At 47.9% G+C, this 20,131-nt stretch overlaps 1 protein-coding gene across 5 annotated transcripts in view; it reads right to left on the reverse strand.

Annotated features, from left to right (window-relative positions):
- The window catches only part of NCOR2 (nuclear receptor corepressor 2), a 2,813,293-nt gene that overhangs the window by 2,441,024 nt on the left and 352,138 nt on the right, over positions 1 to 20,131 (reverse strand). For all 5 annotated transcript variants that reach the window (XM_069619703.1, XM_069619702.1, XM_069619704.1 and 2 more), the window contains exon 2: positions 5,724 to 5,937. In XM_069619703.1, coding sequence (XP_069475804.1) covers positions 5,724 to 5,828 — 105 coding nt within the window. In that variant the 5' untranslated portion in view covers positions 5,829 to 5,937. The remainder of the gene's footprint in view (positions 1 to 5,723; positions 5,938 to 20,131) is intronic.

Consider the following 20,131-nt stretch of genomic DNA (forward strand, 5'->3'; position numbering starts at 1 on the left):
GTATTGCACCATTGGCATGATTATGTGGGGGGCGCGTGGGGGAAAAGAGAGGGTCAAATATCGCTGAACTGAATAATTCTGACAATAGGACAAGAAAATATCAACTCAGACCACCAGCGTTGGCAGACATACAACGTGGACGTTCAAACACAATGCAGCAAACATCACGATCTTCACATCACCAGAACACATGTTTTCTCTTTCTAAGCCTGACTTTGTGGCACACTCTTGAACTATCATCACATTGTATGTGAAAGTGGGACACAAAAAAAGCTCCTCCTAGAATAACTTTGATTGAATTACAAGGGCCCTATGACTTATGAACCGACTGACACCTCGCCTCTTTCTGACTCCATGGACCAGGGACATAGAAAAGCACAGGCAGACCTGGGTATCTACCTCTGACTTCCTGACGTCCAATCAAGTTGGCGCGTGCAGCCTGTGCGGCTGGACTTGGCCCCGCGGCTGCTAAGCACCCGCGCCGAGGGAGCCGTTGACTGCTCAAGAGTCCCTAAGCTTGCTGCAGTCCACTCTGAGCGCATCAGTGACACACGCTGCAGCCCGCAGGATGACGGGGAAGGTTGCGCAATATCTTTTTCAAAAGCGGCTGCTGTCCCTCAGGTTTGGCTCCCTTTTGTTTCTTCTGGGGAGGCAACCTTGTCACCTGTCAACCTCCTGCTGTGACTCTGGAGAGACACCTGCCCCACCCCCTCCCAGAGGCCCAGTACAAGCTGCAGGCCTCATAAGCACCGCTGATCACTTTCTTTCTTTAAGCAGAGAGTTAAAGGGGGTGCAATTTACTACTGATGGCCTATTTAAGAGACCATTGTTGTGTTAAGAACTACAAAGGGGCATTTTTAATTTGAAAGCACATGCAAAGCAGCAGTTAGCTGCCTAAAATCTGTGCCTTCCTCCAGCACAATTAAACATATTGCACAAAACATTTTTAGCTATTTGCCTTATTTCCTCATGTTCATATTTCCCAAGCCAAAAAGCGTTTAAGTAAAATATAACATTGTCCTCACATTATCTATGAAGCATGCAAGTTGGCCATGAATATTTACCCAGGATGGGACAAGAGAGGTTGTCATCCTGGAGACTGGAGGGGATATTTTCTCAGGTTCTGGCCCTCTACTGATTTTCAGGGCACAAGTCGATACATGTGGGTGGACAGGGCCCGCCCACTTTTTTCAGCGGGTAGACGTAAACCCGGTTCTGTGTTTTTGAGGCCAGCATTAAAAAAAAGTGTGCTTTCTCAAGTGTTCAACTACTAGGATTTCACAACAGGTTGTCATGTTTCCAATGCAGGCGCTTATCCGCAAGAACACATAAAAGTGCAGTTAAAGTGCACGTCTCATGTTTGGATTTTGTTTTCTTTGGAATATTTCATTATAAATTGTTGGGCTCAAAAGGTGGGCACCTTTTATACTTTGCTAGTGTAGCTATTGGAAATTCTCCTCTCGGACGACCATGTTTTCGCTGCTACCTATATACGTAGTGGTCATTATCCTGTGATGTCGCGTCCTGTGATGTCACCTCCTGTGATGTTATCACATGCAAATTAAGAGGCCCCGTGCTTGCTGCAATTGGCCCAGCAAATCCTAGGGCCGCCCTTGCCTGAAACCATGCCTTTCACCCAGTGGTTGAAGTGTACGAAAACAAGTAGCGGAACTATGTTTCCTGCTGGCCTGCACCCACTCCCCACAAACCCCATTACCATGCCCTCTCCCACGCACACTACAAACCCACAAACACATATGCCTGCTTTTTAAGGGAGCGTTGAGAGCAGTGCACTGAAAGTGAACGTTTCAACTTCTACCTACACTTTTATTTTAAAACAAAACCATTGTGCAATGGTTTCTTTTTAAAATAAAAGTATAGGAACAGTAAAACTTTTTTTTTAAAGTAGAGGAGCGCCACTCCCAACTGCTCCCGCCCACTTCAACGACTGCTTTCTCCCGAGGGTGGGTGCTGGTTTTCAGGGACTAGATACTAAAACCTAGACATCCTTGCCCACAAATATCAAAGAAACCGCCTGTTTTAAAATCTTTTGATGGAAGCTGTAGTCCCCCACATTGAGCTCTCTGTCGTCATCTATGGCGGCTGTTGCAGTATAAAGGTCTACATAGGTGCCACCATTCACTCTCTCTCATACTGGCTGGATAGGTGGGCGAGAAAACCCAGTGTTTATATAGGTGCCATCATTCAATCTCTCTCATACTGGCTGGATAGGTGGGCGAGATAACCGAGTGTTTATATAGGTGCCATCATTCAATCTCTCTCATACTGGCTGGATAGGTGGGCGAGATAACCGAGTGTTTATATAGGTGCCATCATTCAATCTCTCTCATACTGGCTGGATAGGTGGGCGAGAAAACCCAGTGTTTATATAGGTGCCATCATTCAATCTCTCTCACACTGGCTGGATAGGTGGGCGAGATAGCTGAGTGTTTATATAGGTGCCATCATTCAATCTCTCTCACACTGGCTCGATAGGTGGGCGAGATAGCTGAGTATTTATATAGGTGCCATCATTCAATCTCTCTCATACTGGCTCGATAGGTGGGCGAGATAACCAAGTGTTTATATAGGTGCCATCATTCAATCTCTCTCATACTGGCTGGATAGGTGGGCGAGATAGCTGAGTGTTTATATAGGTGCCATCATTCAATCTCTCTAATACTGGCTGGATAGGTGGGCGGGATAACTGAGTGTTTATATAGGTGCCATCATTCAATCTCTCTCATACTGGCTCGATAGGTGGGCGAGAAAACCCAGTGTTTATATAGGTGCCATCATTCAATCTCTCTCATATTGGCTCGATAACCGAGTGTTTATATAGGTGCCATCATTCAATCTCTCTCATACTGGCTGGATAGGTGGGCGAGATAACCAAGTGTTTATTTAGGTGCCATCATTCATTCTCTCTCATACTGGCTGGATAGGTGGGCGAGAAAACCCAGTGTTTATATAGGTGCCATCATTCAATCTCTCTCATACTGGCTTGATAGGTGGGCGAGAAAACCCAGTGTTTATATAGGTGCCATCATTCAATCTCTCTCATATTGGCTCGATAGGTGGACGAGATAACCGAGTGTTTATATAGGTGCCATCATTCAATCTCTCTCATACTGGCTGGATAGGTGGGCGAGATAACCGAGTGTTTATTTAAGTGCCATCATTCATTCTCTCTCATACTGGCTCGATAGGTGGGCGAGAAAACCCAGTGTTTATATAGGTGCCATCATTCAATCTCTCTCATACTGGCTGGATAGGTGGGCGAGATAGCTGAGTGTTTATATAGGTGCCATCATTCAATCTCTCTCATACTGGCTCGATAGGTGGGCGAGATAACCGAGTGTTTATATAGGTGCCATCATTCAATCTCTCTCATACTATCTCTATAGGTGGGCGAGAAAACCCAGTGTTTATATAGGTGCCATCATTCAATCTCTCTCATACTGGCTGGATAGGTGGGCGAGATAACCGAGTGTTTATATAGGTGCCATCATTCAATCTCTCTCATATTGGCTCGATTGGTGGGCGAGATAACCGAGTGTTTATATAGGTGCCTTCATTCAATCTCTGCCATCATTCAATCTCTCTCATATTGGCTCGATAGGTGTGCAAGATAACCAAGTGTTTATATAGGTGCCATCATTCAATCGCTCTCATATTGGCTCGATAGGTGGGCGAGATAATCAAGTGTTTATATAGGTGCCATCATTCAATCTCTCTCATATTGGCTTGATAGATGGGCGAGATAACCAAGTGTTTATATAGGTGCCATCATTCAATCTCTCTCATATTGGCTCGATAGGTGGTTGAGATAGCTGAGTGTTTATATAGGTGCCATCATTCACTCTCTCATTTTGGCTCGATAGGTGGGCGAGATAACCAAGTGTTTATATAGGTGCCATCATTCAATCTCTCTCATACTGGCTCGATAAGTGGGCGAGATAACTGAGTGTTTATATAGGTGCCATCATTCAATCTCTCTCATACTAGCTGGATAGGTGGGCGAGATAACCGAGTGTTTATATAGGTGCCATCATTCAATCTCTCTCATACTGGCTGGATAGGTGGGTGAGAAAACCCAGTGTTTATATAGGTGCCATCATTCAATCTCTCTCATACTGGCTGGATAGTTGGGCGAGATAACCAAGTGTTTATATAGGTGCCATCATTCAATCTCTCTCATATTGGCTCGATAGGTGGGCGAGATAATCAAGTGTTTATATAGGTGCCATCATTCAATCTCTCTCATATTGGCTCGATTGGTGGGCGAGATAACCGAGTGTTTATATAGGTGCCATCATTCAATCTCTGCCATCATTCAATCTCTCTCATATTGGCTCGATAGGTGGGCAAGATAACCAAGTGTTTATATAGGTGCCATCATTCAATCGCTCTCATATTGGCTCGATAGGTGGGCGAGATAATCAAGTGTTTATATAGGTGCCATCATTCAATCTCTCTCATACTGGCTGGATAGGTGGGCGAGATAACCGAGTGTTTATATAGGTGCCATCATTGAATCTCTCTCATATTGGCTCGATAGGTGGGCGAGAATAATCAAGTGTTTATATAGGTGCCATCATTCAATCTCTCTCATATTGGCTCGATTGGTGGGCGAGATAACCGAGTGTTTATATAGGTGCCATCATTCAATCTCTGCCATCATTCAATCTCTCTCATATTGGCTCGATAGGTGGGCAAGATAACCGAGTGTTTATATAGGTGCCATCATTCAATCGCTCTCATATTGGCTCGATAGGTGGGCGAGATAATCAAGTGTTTATATAGGTGCCATCATTCAATCTCTCTCATATTGGCTTGATAGATGGCCGAGATAACCAAGTGTTTATATAGGTGCCATCATTCAATCTCTCTCATATTGGCTCGATAGGTGGGTGAGATAGCTGAGTGTTTATATAGGTGCCATCATTCACTCTCTCATTTTGGCTCGATAGGTGGGCGAGATAACCAAGTGTTTATATAGGTGCCATCATTCAATCTCTCTCATACTGGCTCGATAAGTTAGCGAGATAACTGAGTGTTTATATAGGTGCCATCGTTCAATCTCTCTCATACTGGCCTGATAGGTGGGCGAGATAACCGAGTGTTTATATAGGTGCCATCATTCAATCTCTCTCATACTGGCTGGATAGGTGGGCGAGAAAACCCAGTGTTTATATAGGTGCCATCATTCAATCTCTCTCATATTGGCTCGATAGGTGGGCGAGATAACTCAGGGTTTATAACGGATCTATGTGATCACTGGGAACCCATAATCAAAAATTCCAAAATGTCGAGATTTTTTCCCCAAACATTTCCACACAATCATATGTGGGGGGGGGAGACCCCCCAGCACTGCCCCCATACTCCCCTTATATGTTTTATGAGTCTAAAACCCTACCACCCCCATAGAATTACGGGTAAATGTGCATTTCGAATTCCAACATTTTAGGATTCTGCATTTTTACCGTCGCAATGATTCCGTTTAAAACCAGTGATCTATTGCTTGTTCTGAAGTATGTGTGTGCCCATTTATTAATTGCAAGTGTGAAAGGTGGTAGGTCACTACCGTGCAACACTTGAATATTTTTTTTCTAAAAAAAAGTTGGCCTTTCATCCAATTTCTGTCTGGTTATACGAAAACTGCTCTGGTTATTATCCAACACAAGACCATGCACTGAGTTGGGGCGAGGAACAGTGCTTACCGCATGTGCTCGCGGGATCTGGATTGGGTAGGACATGGCGTGGGGTGGGTAGCGCGCCTCGGTGGCACGCCGGCTCTGCGTCACGGGCTGCGTGGATCCAGACATGGCAGCAGTTGGTGCAGCAAGGATCCCCCTTCTTCTAAATGTTGGTGCTGATCGGAGCAACCCAGACACTGCGAGTCATGAGTCAGCTGCTTCTTCCAACAGACTTCCTCTGAAATGAATTAGAAAGAAGAGATCACCATTGGTCAAGAGACACTTACAAAATGGAAACATAGTTCTCAACTCTGCATTCTGTGTGATAACGGCCTAAGCTCTAGTCTACTACTGATTCTCTGAGATACATTAAAAAATAATAACAACAATTACTATCAGGGTTAATATTGTGCTCCACTGAGGCATTAACATGCGACCGGATGATTTAGCCCGGATTCAGCCTGTATCCAAATAGAGGACCTGAGCCCTCTTCACCGCCGTGCTCCTACATGCTGACAAGCTTATGTCTGAGTTTCTCTTCACCAGGAGGATCCCATGAGAGATTGGGGGTTCAGACTGACTAGGACCAGATCAACCGAGGATCCCCAGGAATTGCTCCCCATCATCTACCATCAATTCCAGATGTGTGATGGCGTACAAACATAGGCCGAACATAAGTTGCAAAGATGAGAAATCACCAGCAGCTCACCACTGAGCGGAAAAAGGCCGTTCTGGTTGGGAAATGTAGCTAGAGATATTGCAACGTGTGAGGCCTCTATGAAGGGAGGCTATTTGGGACAGAAGTGTAGGTAAGGTTAAGACGGCGAGGAGTGAACACAATCTGAACCGTTATATATCCTGCTATGTACAGGAACGCACCGGTATTTCACAAGAAACCCTAACGTTTACTTTGACATAGTATTCAGTCAAATTCATTTTACACTTTAACAAATCAATTATTGCCGTATTAAACCTGATTGAATGGGATTGAGAACGTAGTAACTGGGGGGGGAGGCAAAGGCACACAAAGTTGGAAGTGGCATATGACACGGGTAGAAAGGAGAATTGAGCAGGAATCCGGGGTTCCGAGTCATTACTTCCCCAGAAATACGCCATAGGGACCAACACTATTTTTCTCCTACATGTCTGCAATCTAAACATATTCGAAGACTGCTATTATCATATAAACAAACTCTCAAGTCCTAGACTATGTGGAAAAAGTACTGGATAGTGGGAGAAAAAAAATATTGTTTCCCCAACGATAGCCTTTCTTTTCAGTATAATGGGCCTCATTGTAACCCTACCGCTCTGGTAATAAAGTGCTGGTATCTCCAAATACCAGCACTTTCCCGGACCGGTTGAGTACAAGTATGCCGTGAGGGTAACCAGACGTACCTCCAGCCAAGAGCTGGAGGTAACTCAGGCCCCACCAGCATAAAACAGCTGTTATGTTCGGAACCGGTACTGCCGGTGCCAAAAATACTGGCAAAACCCCCCATGGAGTCCTATAGGGATCCACGCAATGGGGATTTACCGCCCTTTCCGCTACCTGTCATATCGCAATAAAACCGGGATATCAGGCGGCGGAAACTGTAGGTACGTTGGCCGATATCCTGGTGGATTTTCCGCCAAGATACCGGCAAACCTATAATGACGCCCCAATGAGTGGATCCCGAATCAGATGGGAGTGTGCTATGGAATAACCAGGGTGAGCCATGGAATCTTGCCGACAGTATGTGATCTGCTGATATCGCCTATTTAGCAACCAGCATTTGGCATGAAAACACAATGGGAAATACTGAACTACACATTCCAGCATGCAAAGGTCTGCTGGTTGAAACGCCAGGGGTGTCTGAAGTTGTTTCACGTAGCAGAGGGCCATTCAGCAGCTATAGAGACCCACTTCTGCGGGAGCAGGGGCCACAATAGAGAATGATGAGGGATGCATTGTCCTCAGCAGGAGCTGCCTGGGCCCGCTTATGGCTGGTCATCAAGGGATCGAATACTAACATTCAGTTGGGTTTTTGGAAGGAGCCAAAAAGAACGAATTTTCTTTTTTTTTTAAAGCAAAAACTCAACCCAAGGTCTTCCATAAAAGATGCCTTTCTTCAGCTTCCCTGTATTTTTGAGAGCCCGCTTCCAAGACCAATGCGGGAGATTCCAGCCTGGACAAGAGTCAAATTGGGCTTGAAAGTTGACATGCTAAGTTATGAGTTAGTCTAATAAAGGTACAATGAACAGTAACATGGTGGTAAATCAGTTACTGACTCTTTACCGCCACATTACCACACCACCATAGTACGAGTTTCAGCAATAAGGGGAAGCTGGAGGTAAATCATCTCCACTTTACAGCCGAAAATTGGGCGGTAATTGCAAACAAGTCCTCATGATGCCCTATGTACCCCAAAATGGGGACTAACACCACTGTGCCACCACTCGTAATCGGATCTATGTGATCACTGTGACCACACACAATTGTGACGGCTGAAAATGCTGACTTTTTTTATTAAACCCCCTTTACACCACATAGATATGCGGGGGAGGACCCCCGCAACCCCTGTATAATACTATAATATGCCATACCCCCCTACATATATCCCTACATATATATGTGGTATAAAGGGCATTTCGGCTGTCGCAATTGTGAGGGTGACATTTTGGGCCTTTACCCTCGTAAACCTATGGTAAATACAAAGGGCCGAGTGGCAGTAACGGTAACGTGGTTGGTGGTAATTCCTAGGATTTAACACTGAATTGCCACCAAACTCACAATAAGGCCGTGTGTATTCCAACCATTTTTTCCTCCACAAACCATGCAAATAATCTCAAGGGATGTTCATTTTTCTCCTACCTATTAATTGTTAATAATATCCCAAGAACCTGCTAGGATTTTACCTTTCAGAATGCCAATTCAATTCTCCTCCTCTCCTCTGCTGACCTTCTAGCTGTAACTGGAACTGCACTGGCTACCTGGACACCCTCTGATCTCAGGACCAGGACCCTCCCACGCCAGCGTCTCACACCTGCACCGCCCTCCTGGCAAACCTTATCCATGCACTTGCCACATGCTGGCAGCTACTTACTTATTGTTATCATCTTTGCCATGCACTGCACTGTCTCTCCCACCTTCCCCGCACTTTCCCCTTTCCCCCTCCCATGCACTTGCGCGATCTGAATGACACCTGGCCTAGTAGGATCGTTGTCAGTCCTCCCTTTGTTCCCCTCCCTTGCCTCGTCGCGCCTTGAAACACTTGTGTATAGGCGCGTTATAAATGCCATATCATATCATATCAAGCAGCCCAGGCTTCTTGTACCAAGCAGGCGGCCAAGCGAGCCAGGCTCCAGAAGAACTCAGGGTTGTCAAGCAGGTCGGCAGCTGAGTTGCCACCAGCCACAAGGGATAAAGATATCCTGAGTGGGCATGCTTGGGGCGCAGCGCGCCTGATTCATGGAACGTTTTCCTATGGGATTGCGCCATTATAAAACACTTCCATGTCTATTCCAAGCTGTGCTCACGCGTGAATACGCAAGCAGCGGAAAGCAGCCGAACCCCCTGGAGCATGCAGACACATATTAGGAACAACCTGTTCTTCACATAGTGCATGCTACTAATCTTGCCCTCCTACAAGCATTCAACCCAATGATACTCATTGGATCCACCACAGAATAACAGGGCGAGTCATCCTCATCAGAAGCAAAGGCAATTATCATAGGCCGTGCATGCGCGCTAACACACAGAGCTATCCTGCCAGCTTCCATTCCTACTATTTTGATCTTTTTTGCAGGGCACAGACATTTGTTTTACTAAATTCATTGTTGCTTTGTTTTTTCTCAACACACATTTCATGTATGCGCGTGTGGGGTTGTCTGAAGCCCAAACCCAGCTGACAAGCAACAGAGCATTGTACAGAGAGAGATATGGGTAGTGAGAGGATTCTGGGAGGGGCATGGGGAGGGAAGGGGTATAGAGGTGGGAGGCGAGTAGGTCAGAGATGCCTGCAGGGATGTGAATATTTCTCTCCACAAGATCATGTTCAATCTTTGCAACAGGACAGGAAGCACCATACAGTATTCCCATGTCAATCCAGCGCAGAGTCAAATCCAGCCGGGTTTTCAGAATGACCAACAAATATGCAAATTCCCCCTATTTAAATAAATCGTTTTTTTAAATGTGCATACAGTTCAATTTGAACTTTTACAAAACAATACATAATTTACATTTTTCAATACAAACTCATTACATATGAATTCCATCTAAATTGTTCTTGGCTGCTAAAATCCATGTAAACCCTACAAAATCCCAGGCCCCAGTCGCATCACAATTTTGGTGCAAATAAGCCCACTAAGAGTTAAGCAATTTTTCTATATGTCACTATAGGCGATAAAGTGGCAAGTGCAATGAGTCCGAAGTTAAGCAATAGCACCAGAAATCCGTGGATTTCATCGAGTCATATTTACGCACAAAAGTCCCGAGAATACACATATACACAGAATCACAGAACCCAAAGCCACGCACACTGTAAGCACATGCTTAGCAGTTTCAAGAATGTGACTAAACGTACAGATCCTACACCACCTGAGTCCATGGGGAATTTGTAATTGTGGGCCCTTGACCACTGAAAGCGGCAGCTGGATGATTCGAAGTCGAAGCATCAAATCGCGCACCGTAGGACTAGGGCTTTTCAAAAGGTACATTTCAGGTTTTCAAAACCGATGGATCACATTGGCTACATATATATATATATATATAGTTCTTTGACTAGAATAAGTGTGTATAATGTTTAATCCAATCCCACTGGATAGCCTTTTTTCTTAAAAGTTCCTTTCACACTTTCAAAATCACTCGCCAGTTCCTTAAGGGCAACCCAGTCAATTGGCCTCATTCCGAGGTTGGAGGTAGCCATGGCGCTATTTGCGCCATGGCTGCCTCCAATACCGAGTCCGGCACCGGTCTTGTTCAATGGGGACTTACTGGTGCATTCCGACCCTGGAAGGACCGGTAAATCCCCATTGAACAAACCATTCCCCATTCCCATTTGAGCCCCCATAGGGCTCAATGGGAATTGGGAGGGCGCTAATAACGGGCTCGCGACTTGCAAGCCCGTTATTAGCGCTCTGGTCCCTTAGCGGGACCCGTAAGGGACGTGTGGTCAGACCACACGTTCCTTACAGTTCCCGCTAAGGGACCTCGGAATTGGGAGGTAAGTGATTACCGGCACCGGTCTCCTTACCGGTGCCGGTAATCCCTTACCGCCCAACTCATAATGACCCCCCATGGCTTCAAAAATCTCATTTACATCTACAAAATGCTTTCCTTTTTTACCGGGATCTGGGCTATAATGTTCACCAATTCTGGTCAGCGTCGTCGGGCATTGTGGTTCTGCTCTCGATTTCAGATACAGCTCACCTCTTTTCATAAAAGTCTGACCACACAAGGAGGTCAGTCCTAATTCCAATTTTATATATGCGCACAGTGGTAGAAGTGGGCTGGAGCGTTGCTCTTCTAATATTTTTTTATTAAGTTTTAACGTTCATATAGTTTTATTTGAATAAGAAACCGTTCCGCAATGGCTTAGTTTGAAAATAAAAGCATAGGAAGAAGTTGAAAATTGCACGCCGCACGTTCCCCATACCATAACAGCATTTCTTTGGCGGTTTGGATTGCACGTGGGGCGCGGGGGGGGATGCGGTTTGTGGGGAGTGAGGGCAGGCCAGTAGGGAACATATGGGCCTCATTCCGGGTTTGGAGCTAACCATGGAGTAATTAGCTCCATGGTTGCCTCCGAAACCATCCCAAATCCGGCGTGGTGAATGGAGTAATTACCGGTCCATTCCAGGGTTGGGGGGACCGGTAATTCCCCATTCACCTTTTGCCCTTCCCCATTCCCATTTCTGCCCCATAGGGCTCAATGGGAATGGGGAAGGAGGTAATTACGGCACCGTAAATTACGGTACCGTAATTACCTCCGAAGTACCTTTGCGGGTCCCGTACTTTACTTCTGCTAAAAGCAGGAGGTAAGGAAGGACCCGCAAAGGGACCTCAGAATACGGAGGTACGGGATTACCGGCATCGGCACCCTTACCGGTGCCGATAATTCCTTACCTCCAACCTCGGAATGACCCCAAAGTCACTACTTCTTTTCGTACATTTCAAACATTGGCTGTGCCACACAACAACCTGTCTTTCAAGCCTGGCTTCCCCATTTGAACAAATGGTGTGATCTTGGTTAGATATCTTTCTTCCTGCGCCCCAGGTCACTTACCTGACCTAATTGCGAATGCACAGAAACTGAACGTTCCACATACCAAAAAGCAAATCCACTTCTACAGGGGAGGCGAGTCCGAACTTATCTGGATCTGCCCCAGGGTTTTTAGTCACTGCTTCAACCTCTTAGATCTGTCACTCTGTCATGGCACAAGGCTGGCACGCGACCACAACTTGTTAACCCCATCATCATCACACTACAGAACACCGCCAAAAGAAATGGCATTAAGCAATCATTTCCACATGCTGCCAAGTGGACCTGTATCATATGAGTCCTTGAGCCAGGCCTGGATTTTCCAGCAACAGCACTTTGAGTTCTGGGACTTGCAGTTCAGTTTTAATTGTACTGGCTGAAGGTGTCACAGGTAGCATTGACTACTTGGTACCTTTCTAGTGCAATTTGACAGCAGACGTACATGTGGCACAAAACTGCAGGCCAGGTTACTGTGCGTCAGACAGTAACCTCATTTGAGAAGCTCGCTCTTCAAGCGTACTGGGCAGAATGCAATACTTTCCAATGTGCTAAATGAAAGGACTGGTTTCAATATTAGTAGTATTAACATAGGCCTTAGTGCCATATGCTTACATTGCTGCCAAGGCCCCTCCTGTCATTTGTGGCACATTGAGCCAGTCCTGGATTTTAGTTCCACATCACTTAGCACTCTGGTACTTGTAGTATTGTTTTTTTCGTTCACAGGGAGGGCCTACTCTACTTGAGAGTGGCATGTATACATATGTTTTCGTTTTTACCAGCAGAATTGGCCATCTCGCTGACTATTTCGACCCCAATGTATCTGTGATGTAAATGAGATGCTTTGTTCACAGAGAAAGTTCCTCATTTCGCCACTAGGTCGTTGAATGGGGTTGACGGACTGGCCACAATACACACGCATGCGCTGTGGGGAGAGGCGTCCTTTCAAGCACATAGACGTCCAGGCACCCGCTGTTCACTGCAGCACTAGTGTAGGGTGACCAGATTTAAAAAGTAAAAAACCGGGACAGGGCAACTAACATAAAAGTAGGACTACCTCTTGAAAGTGGCACTGTCAAGGCACTACACTTAAGTAGCGTTTGGAGGAGAGGCGGTTTCAGTGTTACTGTTAAAATAAACACATTTTATAATCAATTTCTAACAAACGAACACTATCTTAATTTGTAAAATGCAGCATTTCTTCTTTGCGAGCTATGCCTGCCAGCTATGAAGACACACTACCAAAAACCAGGACCACTGCAGTTTCCAATGGGAACATAATCTTGAGAAAGGGGGACAGAGCAGCAAAAACCGGGACAGTCCCGGAAAAACCGGGACGTCTGGTCACCCTACACTAGTGGAGCCGGGGTTCAGCGCCTGCCCAGTGTACCCGCAATTGATTGAGAAGCAGAGTTCGATCCTGTTGAACCCCTCAATAAACTGCGTCCTTGGCATCCCCCCACCCCATCCATATTGTTCTGTCACCGTACATAGTAAACACAGCCGAAGCCATGCTTATTTATGTTCGTCGCGTGCTTACCAGTCCTACACACGCGTAGAAAGTCGTGTCAAACAGTATATTTACGTGTGTATTGTTAACTTCATATCAATTGTTGGTTCACTGACCACCTGCCTTCTGATACTATAGAAGCAGATGCAGATGGCTTTGCTAGTTATTGACTTATTATATGTGCAGTTATGCTCTGCATTTTTTTGGAACATACCAAAATAGAGAATGCACAAATTTCTAGGCTGTAAATACCGAAATTGGAGACCCCAACGGTGGGGGGTAAGTAAATACAAAAGGTGTAGGAGTATCGAGGGTTGCAGAGGGAAAAAGGGGTAAAAGAAAAAACCCGGCATTTTCGGCCTTGACGTGTTCGCAGTATTCACACAGATCCCATTTGTATTGTCAATGTAGCTGTCAATGTAGCGCCGCTCCGAGATGCATAAGTTGATGTCAAACTGTGTTTCCGTGTGTTTTATGTGACTCTATTATGTGTTTGTGAACTCCTGCAGTCTGACACACGCACAGGTCTCCAGTGAATGCGTTCAATGTTTCCTCCGATTTATTTATTTATTTTTTATTCATTCTTGTATTTTTGCCCTGCTGCTTTTTGGGGTCAATGTGCAGGTCCTATCTGTTTAAAATCTCGCCAAATGTTAATTCAGTGTGCGTTTCTATCTAAACCTGTTGTGTGTGTGTGTGTGTATGCTCAGCTCCTACAGCCTAGTAGGCCATGAGCACGGGACTCCAATGATTGCGCCCACCGATAGCACAGCTCACACCCGACCCGCTGAAGAAGCAGTTTGAAGCGCGTGGGCGTGCAGGAGCCTGTCATTCCCATCAGGCTGGAAGGCCCATGGAGAACCACCTGGGAAACCCGTACTAAACTGGGGCCAGGCCATCGCAGTTTGATTTCCCTTGCCAGCGTTGACACTGTCGTGTGTTTTGGTCACATACAGAGCTATGGAAGTTCTCAGATATAAACATACTGCTCCATTCCTTCAAATGTGTATAAAAAAACCCAGAGCCACTGAGTTGGTCATGTCCAACAGCAATTGGGTTAACTGGCTGAAGCCTACGTTGCTGTAGCACACGTTCTATAATGTGTGCTACTGCTAATAGAAACAGGGCCTCATTACGATCCAGGCGGTAAGGGGTTAACGGCGCTGTAAAAGGTGGCGGCGCAGTTAACCCCTTACCGTCCAATTACGAGGTCCCTTTGTGGGTCCCCACCTTAACGGCTGGTTTTACCAGCCGTTAAGGAAGGGACCCGCAAAGGGACTTTCGAGGTAATTACGGTACCGCAATTTGCGGTACCGTAATTACCGCCTTCCCCATTCCCATTGAGCCCTATGGGGGCAAAAATGAGAATGGGGAAGGGCCAATGGTGAATGGGGAATTACCGCCCCGCCAACCTTGGAATGGGGAGGTAATTCTGCCATCCACCATGGTGCAATCGGTAAAATACCGGCGTCAACCAAGGCGCTAATAGCACCATGGTTAACGCCTGGGTTGTAATGAGGCCCAGTATATGTTACTGTGACATGATATGATATGATATGATAGTTTATTTTTATAGCGCCTATACACAATGTGTTTCAAAGCGCTTCAAGGAGGGAGGGGACATAGGAAAAACAGTTACATTCAGCAAGAGTCCTTGAAACAATACAGAATGTGAAAATAACTATCATAATAGGCCTGTCGACATTTCTGATAGTGCAAGTGCATAGACAAGTAAGGTAAGAGGTAATGGATAGGAAGGAGAACAAAGCAAGCAGTAACATTACTATGTCTGACGACAATTTACGCAGTGCAGGTGGTAACAAGAGGTGGGGTGGGAGGGGGGGCAAGGGGACGGAGGGGGGAAGGAGAACAAGGCATGCTACTGAGCAAAAATGTCGGTGAAAAATTTGTAAAGTAGGGGAGGGGGTAGGAAGGTAATGGAAGAGGATGGAAGTGAGTAGGGGGAAGGGAAGGAGGCAGGAAGGGGGGTGAAGGGCAGAGCAAAAAGAGGGGGGGAGAGGCAAGGGTGGGGGCGAAGAGACACTCACGGAGGGGCAGGGGGGCACACAGACACTCACGGGGGGCAGGGGGGCTCACAGACACTCACGAGGGGCAGGGGGGCACACAGACACTCAGGAGGGGCAGGGGGGCACACAGACACTCACGAGGGGCAGGGGGGCACACAGACACTCAGGAGGGGCAGGGGGCACACAGACACTCACAGGGGGCAGGGGGGCACACAGACACTCACGGGGGGCAGGGGGGCACACAGACACTCACGGGGGGAAGGGGGGCACACAGACACTCACGGGGGGAAGGGGGGCACAAAGACACTCACGGGGGGCAGGGGGCACACAGACACTCACGAGGGCAGGGGGGCACACAGACACTCACGAGGGGCAGGGGGGCACACAGACACTCACGGGGGGCAGGGGGCACACAGACACTCACGAGGGGCAGGGGGGCACACAGACACTCACGGGGGGCAGGGGGGCACACAGACACTCACGGGGGGCAGGGGGGCTCACAGACACGAGGGGCAGGGGGGCACAGACACTCACGGGGGGCCTCACGAGGGGCAGGGGGGCACACAGACACTCATGGGGGGCAGGGGGGCACACTGTAACACCTATACTAAAGCATCTGTGAGGTACAGGGCCAATTCATGGAAATGGGCGCAGAAATCCTGCAAGCACCGCAAGGACACTGTGCGAGCCTGCGCGCAGAGAGAAAAATGCACGCCAAGAGCATTCATGGAATTGACAGCGCAAAGTAACCGTATTTGCAAGTCGCACCCGGAATGCCCCTGACACGCTCACACTCAAAGCATGAACAGTCAGAACAGCTACCTTTGCACGCTAGCCCCGGTGCAAATTCACGCACCCTTCAAACAGTGCGTGGGGTCCTCTTAAGCAGGCCTGTGACTCGGGGACCCTGCACTGGGTCCCCCGTAACTGTATCCGGCACCCTGACAACAAGCTTATATAAAATCGTAACTCAGCAATAACTCAGGAAATCTGCGTGTGCGAACCCACGTAAAACGTTCGTGCACCCCGCTACACTGCTTACGCGCACCACTAAGTTACATCGGAACCCCACTTGAGTACACGTACCCTGAAATCCGACATGCAAGCCAACCTGCGTGCTGAAAATCCTACGCGCAAGTGTAATTACGCCTGCCTTCGGATGTTGGATCGTATGAAGGACTTGCGTGCCATTTCCCAGCCGAGACGTTATGCAATCGAATCCCTGAATACGTCTCCTGCCGCGCAATTGTGTGTGTGCGAGCGGAGCGGGCACTTTTTCACAAGTTCTTCCTCATTTTTGATGTTTCACCCTCTTCCCAGCCCTCTGCCCATGCCACGGCCACTCTCAGCATGGAGTCTCGCGCAAGGCCCTTGATGGCTCACACAGACGTGCCGAGCCAGCGCAAACTCCACAGAAGTCCAGGAAAAGTACTGCACATTCGATTACATAAATTGACAAAGGGGGATTTGTGCGCAATTGCGCGTGCAAAGGCACTATTTTCTGCGCCGATAATTCCATGAATCGGGGCCACAGTCTAAAGACTCTGCTAAACTGGATATTGGGTACAGCCTCAAGAATCGAGGATGAATCGTGGCCTCTCCTTCGGCGGCTTCCCTTGACACTCTGCTGTGTGGTGTTTTTCTTGATTTCCCTATTACACGGCACACTTTCCATCCATTTTCTGGAATCTCGGCCCTGGAAGAGCATTCTCGTGACATCATGAAAATTGGGTCCTTTAAATGGGGTAGTACCGGAGGAAGGGCACGTACACGTCTGGAGTTTTAATTGTTTCACAGAACGCTGTGCTGAGTACCGCCATTGATGCTTGCCACCTTAATTAGGACATGTTCACATTTATTATCCTGAGCAGATATCGCCCTGGTGAAAAGGTGCAAACAGTTTGCAGGGGGCCAGAGGCGGAATCGTGCACTCTGCAGGAGTTCAATCTATAATTATTCGTGGGGCACCCTCACCTCACGAAACCCCAATGTGAAAAACGCCGCCCTAACAGTAGCACACATTTTAAAAAGAGTAACTATTTCTAGAGTGCGAAAAAAAGAAAAGATAGCTCAGTGGGTGCAGCGCTCGCTGCTGAGATCTGTTTGTGATCTGCAGGTCACAGGTTGAAATTCCTGGCAAAGCCAACTCAGCCTTTCATCCTTTTTCAGGTTGATAAATGGCTACCAACTTCGCTTGGGTGATAGCACATTTGTGAAAATGTTCTACGTACAGCGGTTTCGGAAAATCACTAAATAACCAATTAGTATTATTATTTCAGGTCTGCTGAGTGAGCGAGGGATGTCGTTTATAAAATGCACAGCTTGCTACTCACCGCAAGTCTGGGCCTCCAAAGCCGAGAGGACTTATAAGTGTCGGCCTACAAGTTCCAGCGTGCAAAGTGTTGTAGGCTGAGATCGCAGGACCAGTAAAGGTTTCCCTGGTGACGTGAGGTCCCTTAGCAGCTATGCATTCTTTTATAACCGCTACGTACAGTAAATGTTTTTACGTGCTTCGGAAAAATGCTGCTGGCACCCGAGCATTACTCCACCTCTTGAAGAAGCAGTAGACGCTGCAGTGGCAAATGCCAAAAAACAGGATGACCTTTCACTTTCCACTGGACCTTTGCCCTTTGCCCTACTCAAAACAGTGTCCATCAGTTATCCCACGATCTCACGATTTCTGATCCAATGGGGACGGCCAGTGCTTTAAGTGGGTTGCTCAATCGAGGGGTGGGGGCACTCCCGTTAGGGGGCATGTACTTAGGCTCCCCCCTAACAAGAGCCCTCGCCTAAGGGGGGGTGACGGAGGGGTCTGGTTAAAACAAGTCAGGCTGGGGCTCACTGGCATTATTACCTTTGGTACACCCAGCCCCTCCTATTAAACAAAAGGATGGGCTGTGCGCACCTGCTCTCACATGCAGCCCTTTAATCATAATTGTTTTTTTTAGAACACGCTTAATATACCGAAGAGATATCAAAGCGCGGACCGGAATTCAAACCTGTGTTGTACTATGTCGTCTTACTTCCAAGGCGAGCGCGTTGCCGCTGAGCTAAACTACCCGTGTCAAAGGAGCTGTATGGTTGAAGAGTTCTCTGCTGACCCCCACAGGCATCCCTTTAACCAGGCTGCTGCTTGAGTGAAAGGGATTCGTGCTGCCTTATGTCTCTGTACTCAAGAAACAGGAGGAAGGCTGGAGGGCCAGCTCTCCTTTTGCTTCTGAGTAAAGAGTTATCACGCAGCATAAAGGCCTTCAACCGTACAGTTACTCAGAAACAAAAGGAGAGCCAGGCACTCCAGCCCTCCTCCTGTTTCTGAGTACCGAGACATCAGGCAGCCTGTTTAGCCAAAGGTACAGAGTAATCTCCTTTTCTTTTGTCGCCAATCCGAAGTGCTGACACCTACAGAAAGCCCTTTAACCGTGCAGCACTTTGGCTACACGGGCTGCCTGGGGTGTTGGTGTGGCTGGGGCTAGTTGGGGGTGAGCCCCGGCAGGTCCCCGGCTCAAGAGACCTTTTGGGAAACTGTCAGGGCCTGACCACGTCTAGCCCCGGCGCACTTAAAACCCTGGGGAAGGCACTGAACAGTAGTGGCTAGGCACGGAAGTAGATAGGTCTCACCATGCGGAAATCATTTTGTAGAGTGCCTGAGGTAACTAAGTAGTGATTTGGCATGTGGGAGCCCATGAAGCAAAAGCAAAAACCCGCAATTACGGGGTCGTGTGGCCAGGGGGCGGCCGGGGGAGAAGGGCAGGGAGAGGTCTGTTGGAATCGGCTCCAGGGGGGGGGGGGGGTTAGGAGTCTGGAGACGGTGTTTGCAGGCTCTGACGCAGCGGGGGGCACGGCAGCGACAATCCTGGGGGCATAAATAAGGCACTGGGGGGACGAGGTGAGCACAGGTCTTCACCTCGTCCTGCCGGATTGTCGCTGCCCTGCCTACACCTGCGCCTGGAGCCCTCGCCACATCCTGAAGTTCTTTCACATTATCAGGAACGGCCTATTGAGGGGCCCTGGAACTTCCCCCCCGGACGGGGTGCATCTGTCTCAGCACGGGACGGAACTATTTTGGTGGAATTTTGTGGCCCGGCTAAGGAATTTTGCAGGTGTTGGCACGGACCGGCGGGCCCGCACCCCTGTGGCAGGTGGGGGAGGACCATGGGGACACTGAGATCCCTTTCCAGGGGACTCAGGAGGCCGAATGGGGCACGGGGCGCCTGGAGGCTCCCAGCGGGGGAAGGGGACGGCGGGACAAGGGGGCAGCTGGGGCCAATAAGAAAGGGGCGCTGCCTCCCAGTAACATCCTCCTTGAAGGGCATGGTAGGTAGGGGGCAGGGCCTCACCACCATGCATCACCCCGGTGGGGCAGAGAGCCATGGTCCACCTGGACCACATGCCAGCAGAAAATGTTGTGAATTATGTGGAAATTATTGATATTGTGTAATATAGGTGTCACAGTTTTGGGAGTGCATTTATGATTTGCTGTGAGATTAAAACATGTGGCCGGTTTGGCATCCAAAAGAAGTCGGTGTCATGTGTGCTCACTGTTCACCTAGGCATGCCCCCTTGCTCAGCCCAAGAGGAAGCGGCCTCTGGACCACAGATTGGCCTCTTCCGGGTGCAGACACGCGAGGCCGTGTGTGGAGCGAGGAGCGGTTATTTTAA

Source organism: Ambystoma mexicanum, chromosome 10 (assembly GCF_040938575.1).
Source record: "Ambystoma mexicanum isolate Mex_15411 chromosome 10, UKY_AmexF1_1, whole genome shotgun sequence".
Classification (NCBI taxonomy): Eukaryota; Metazoa; Chordata; class Amphibia; order Caudata; family Ambystomatidae; genus Ambystoma; species Ambystoma mexicanum.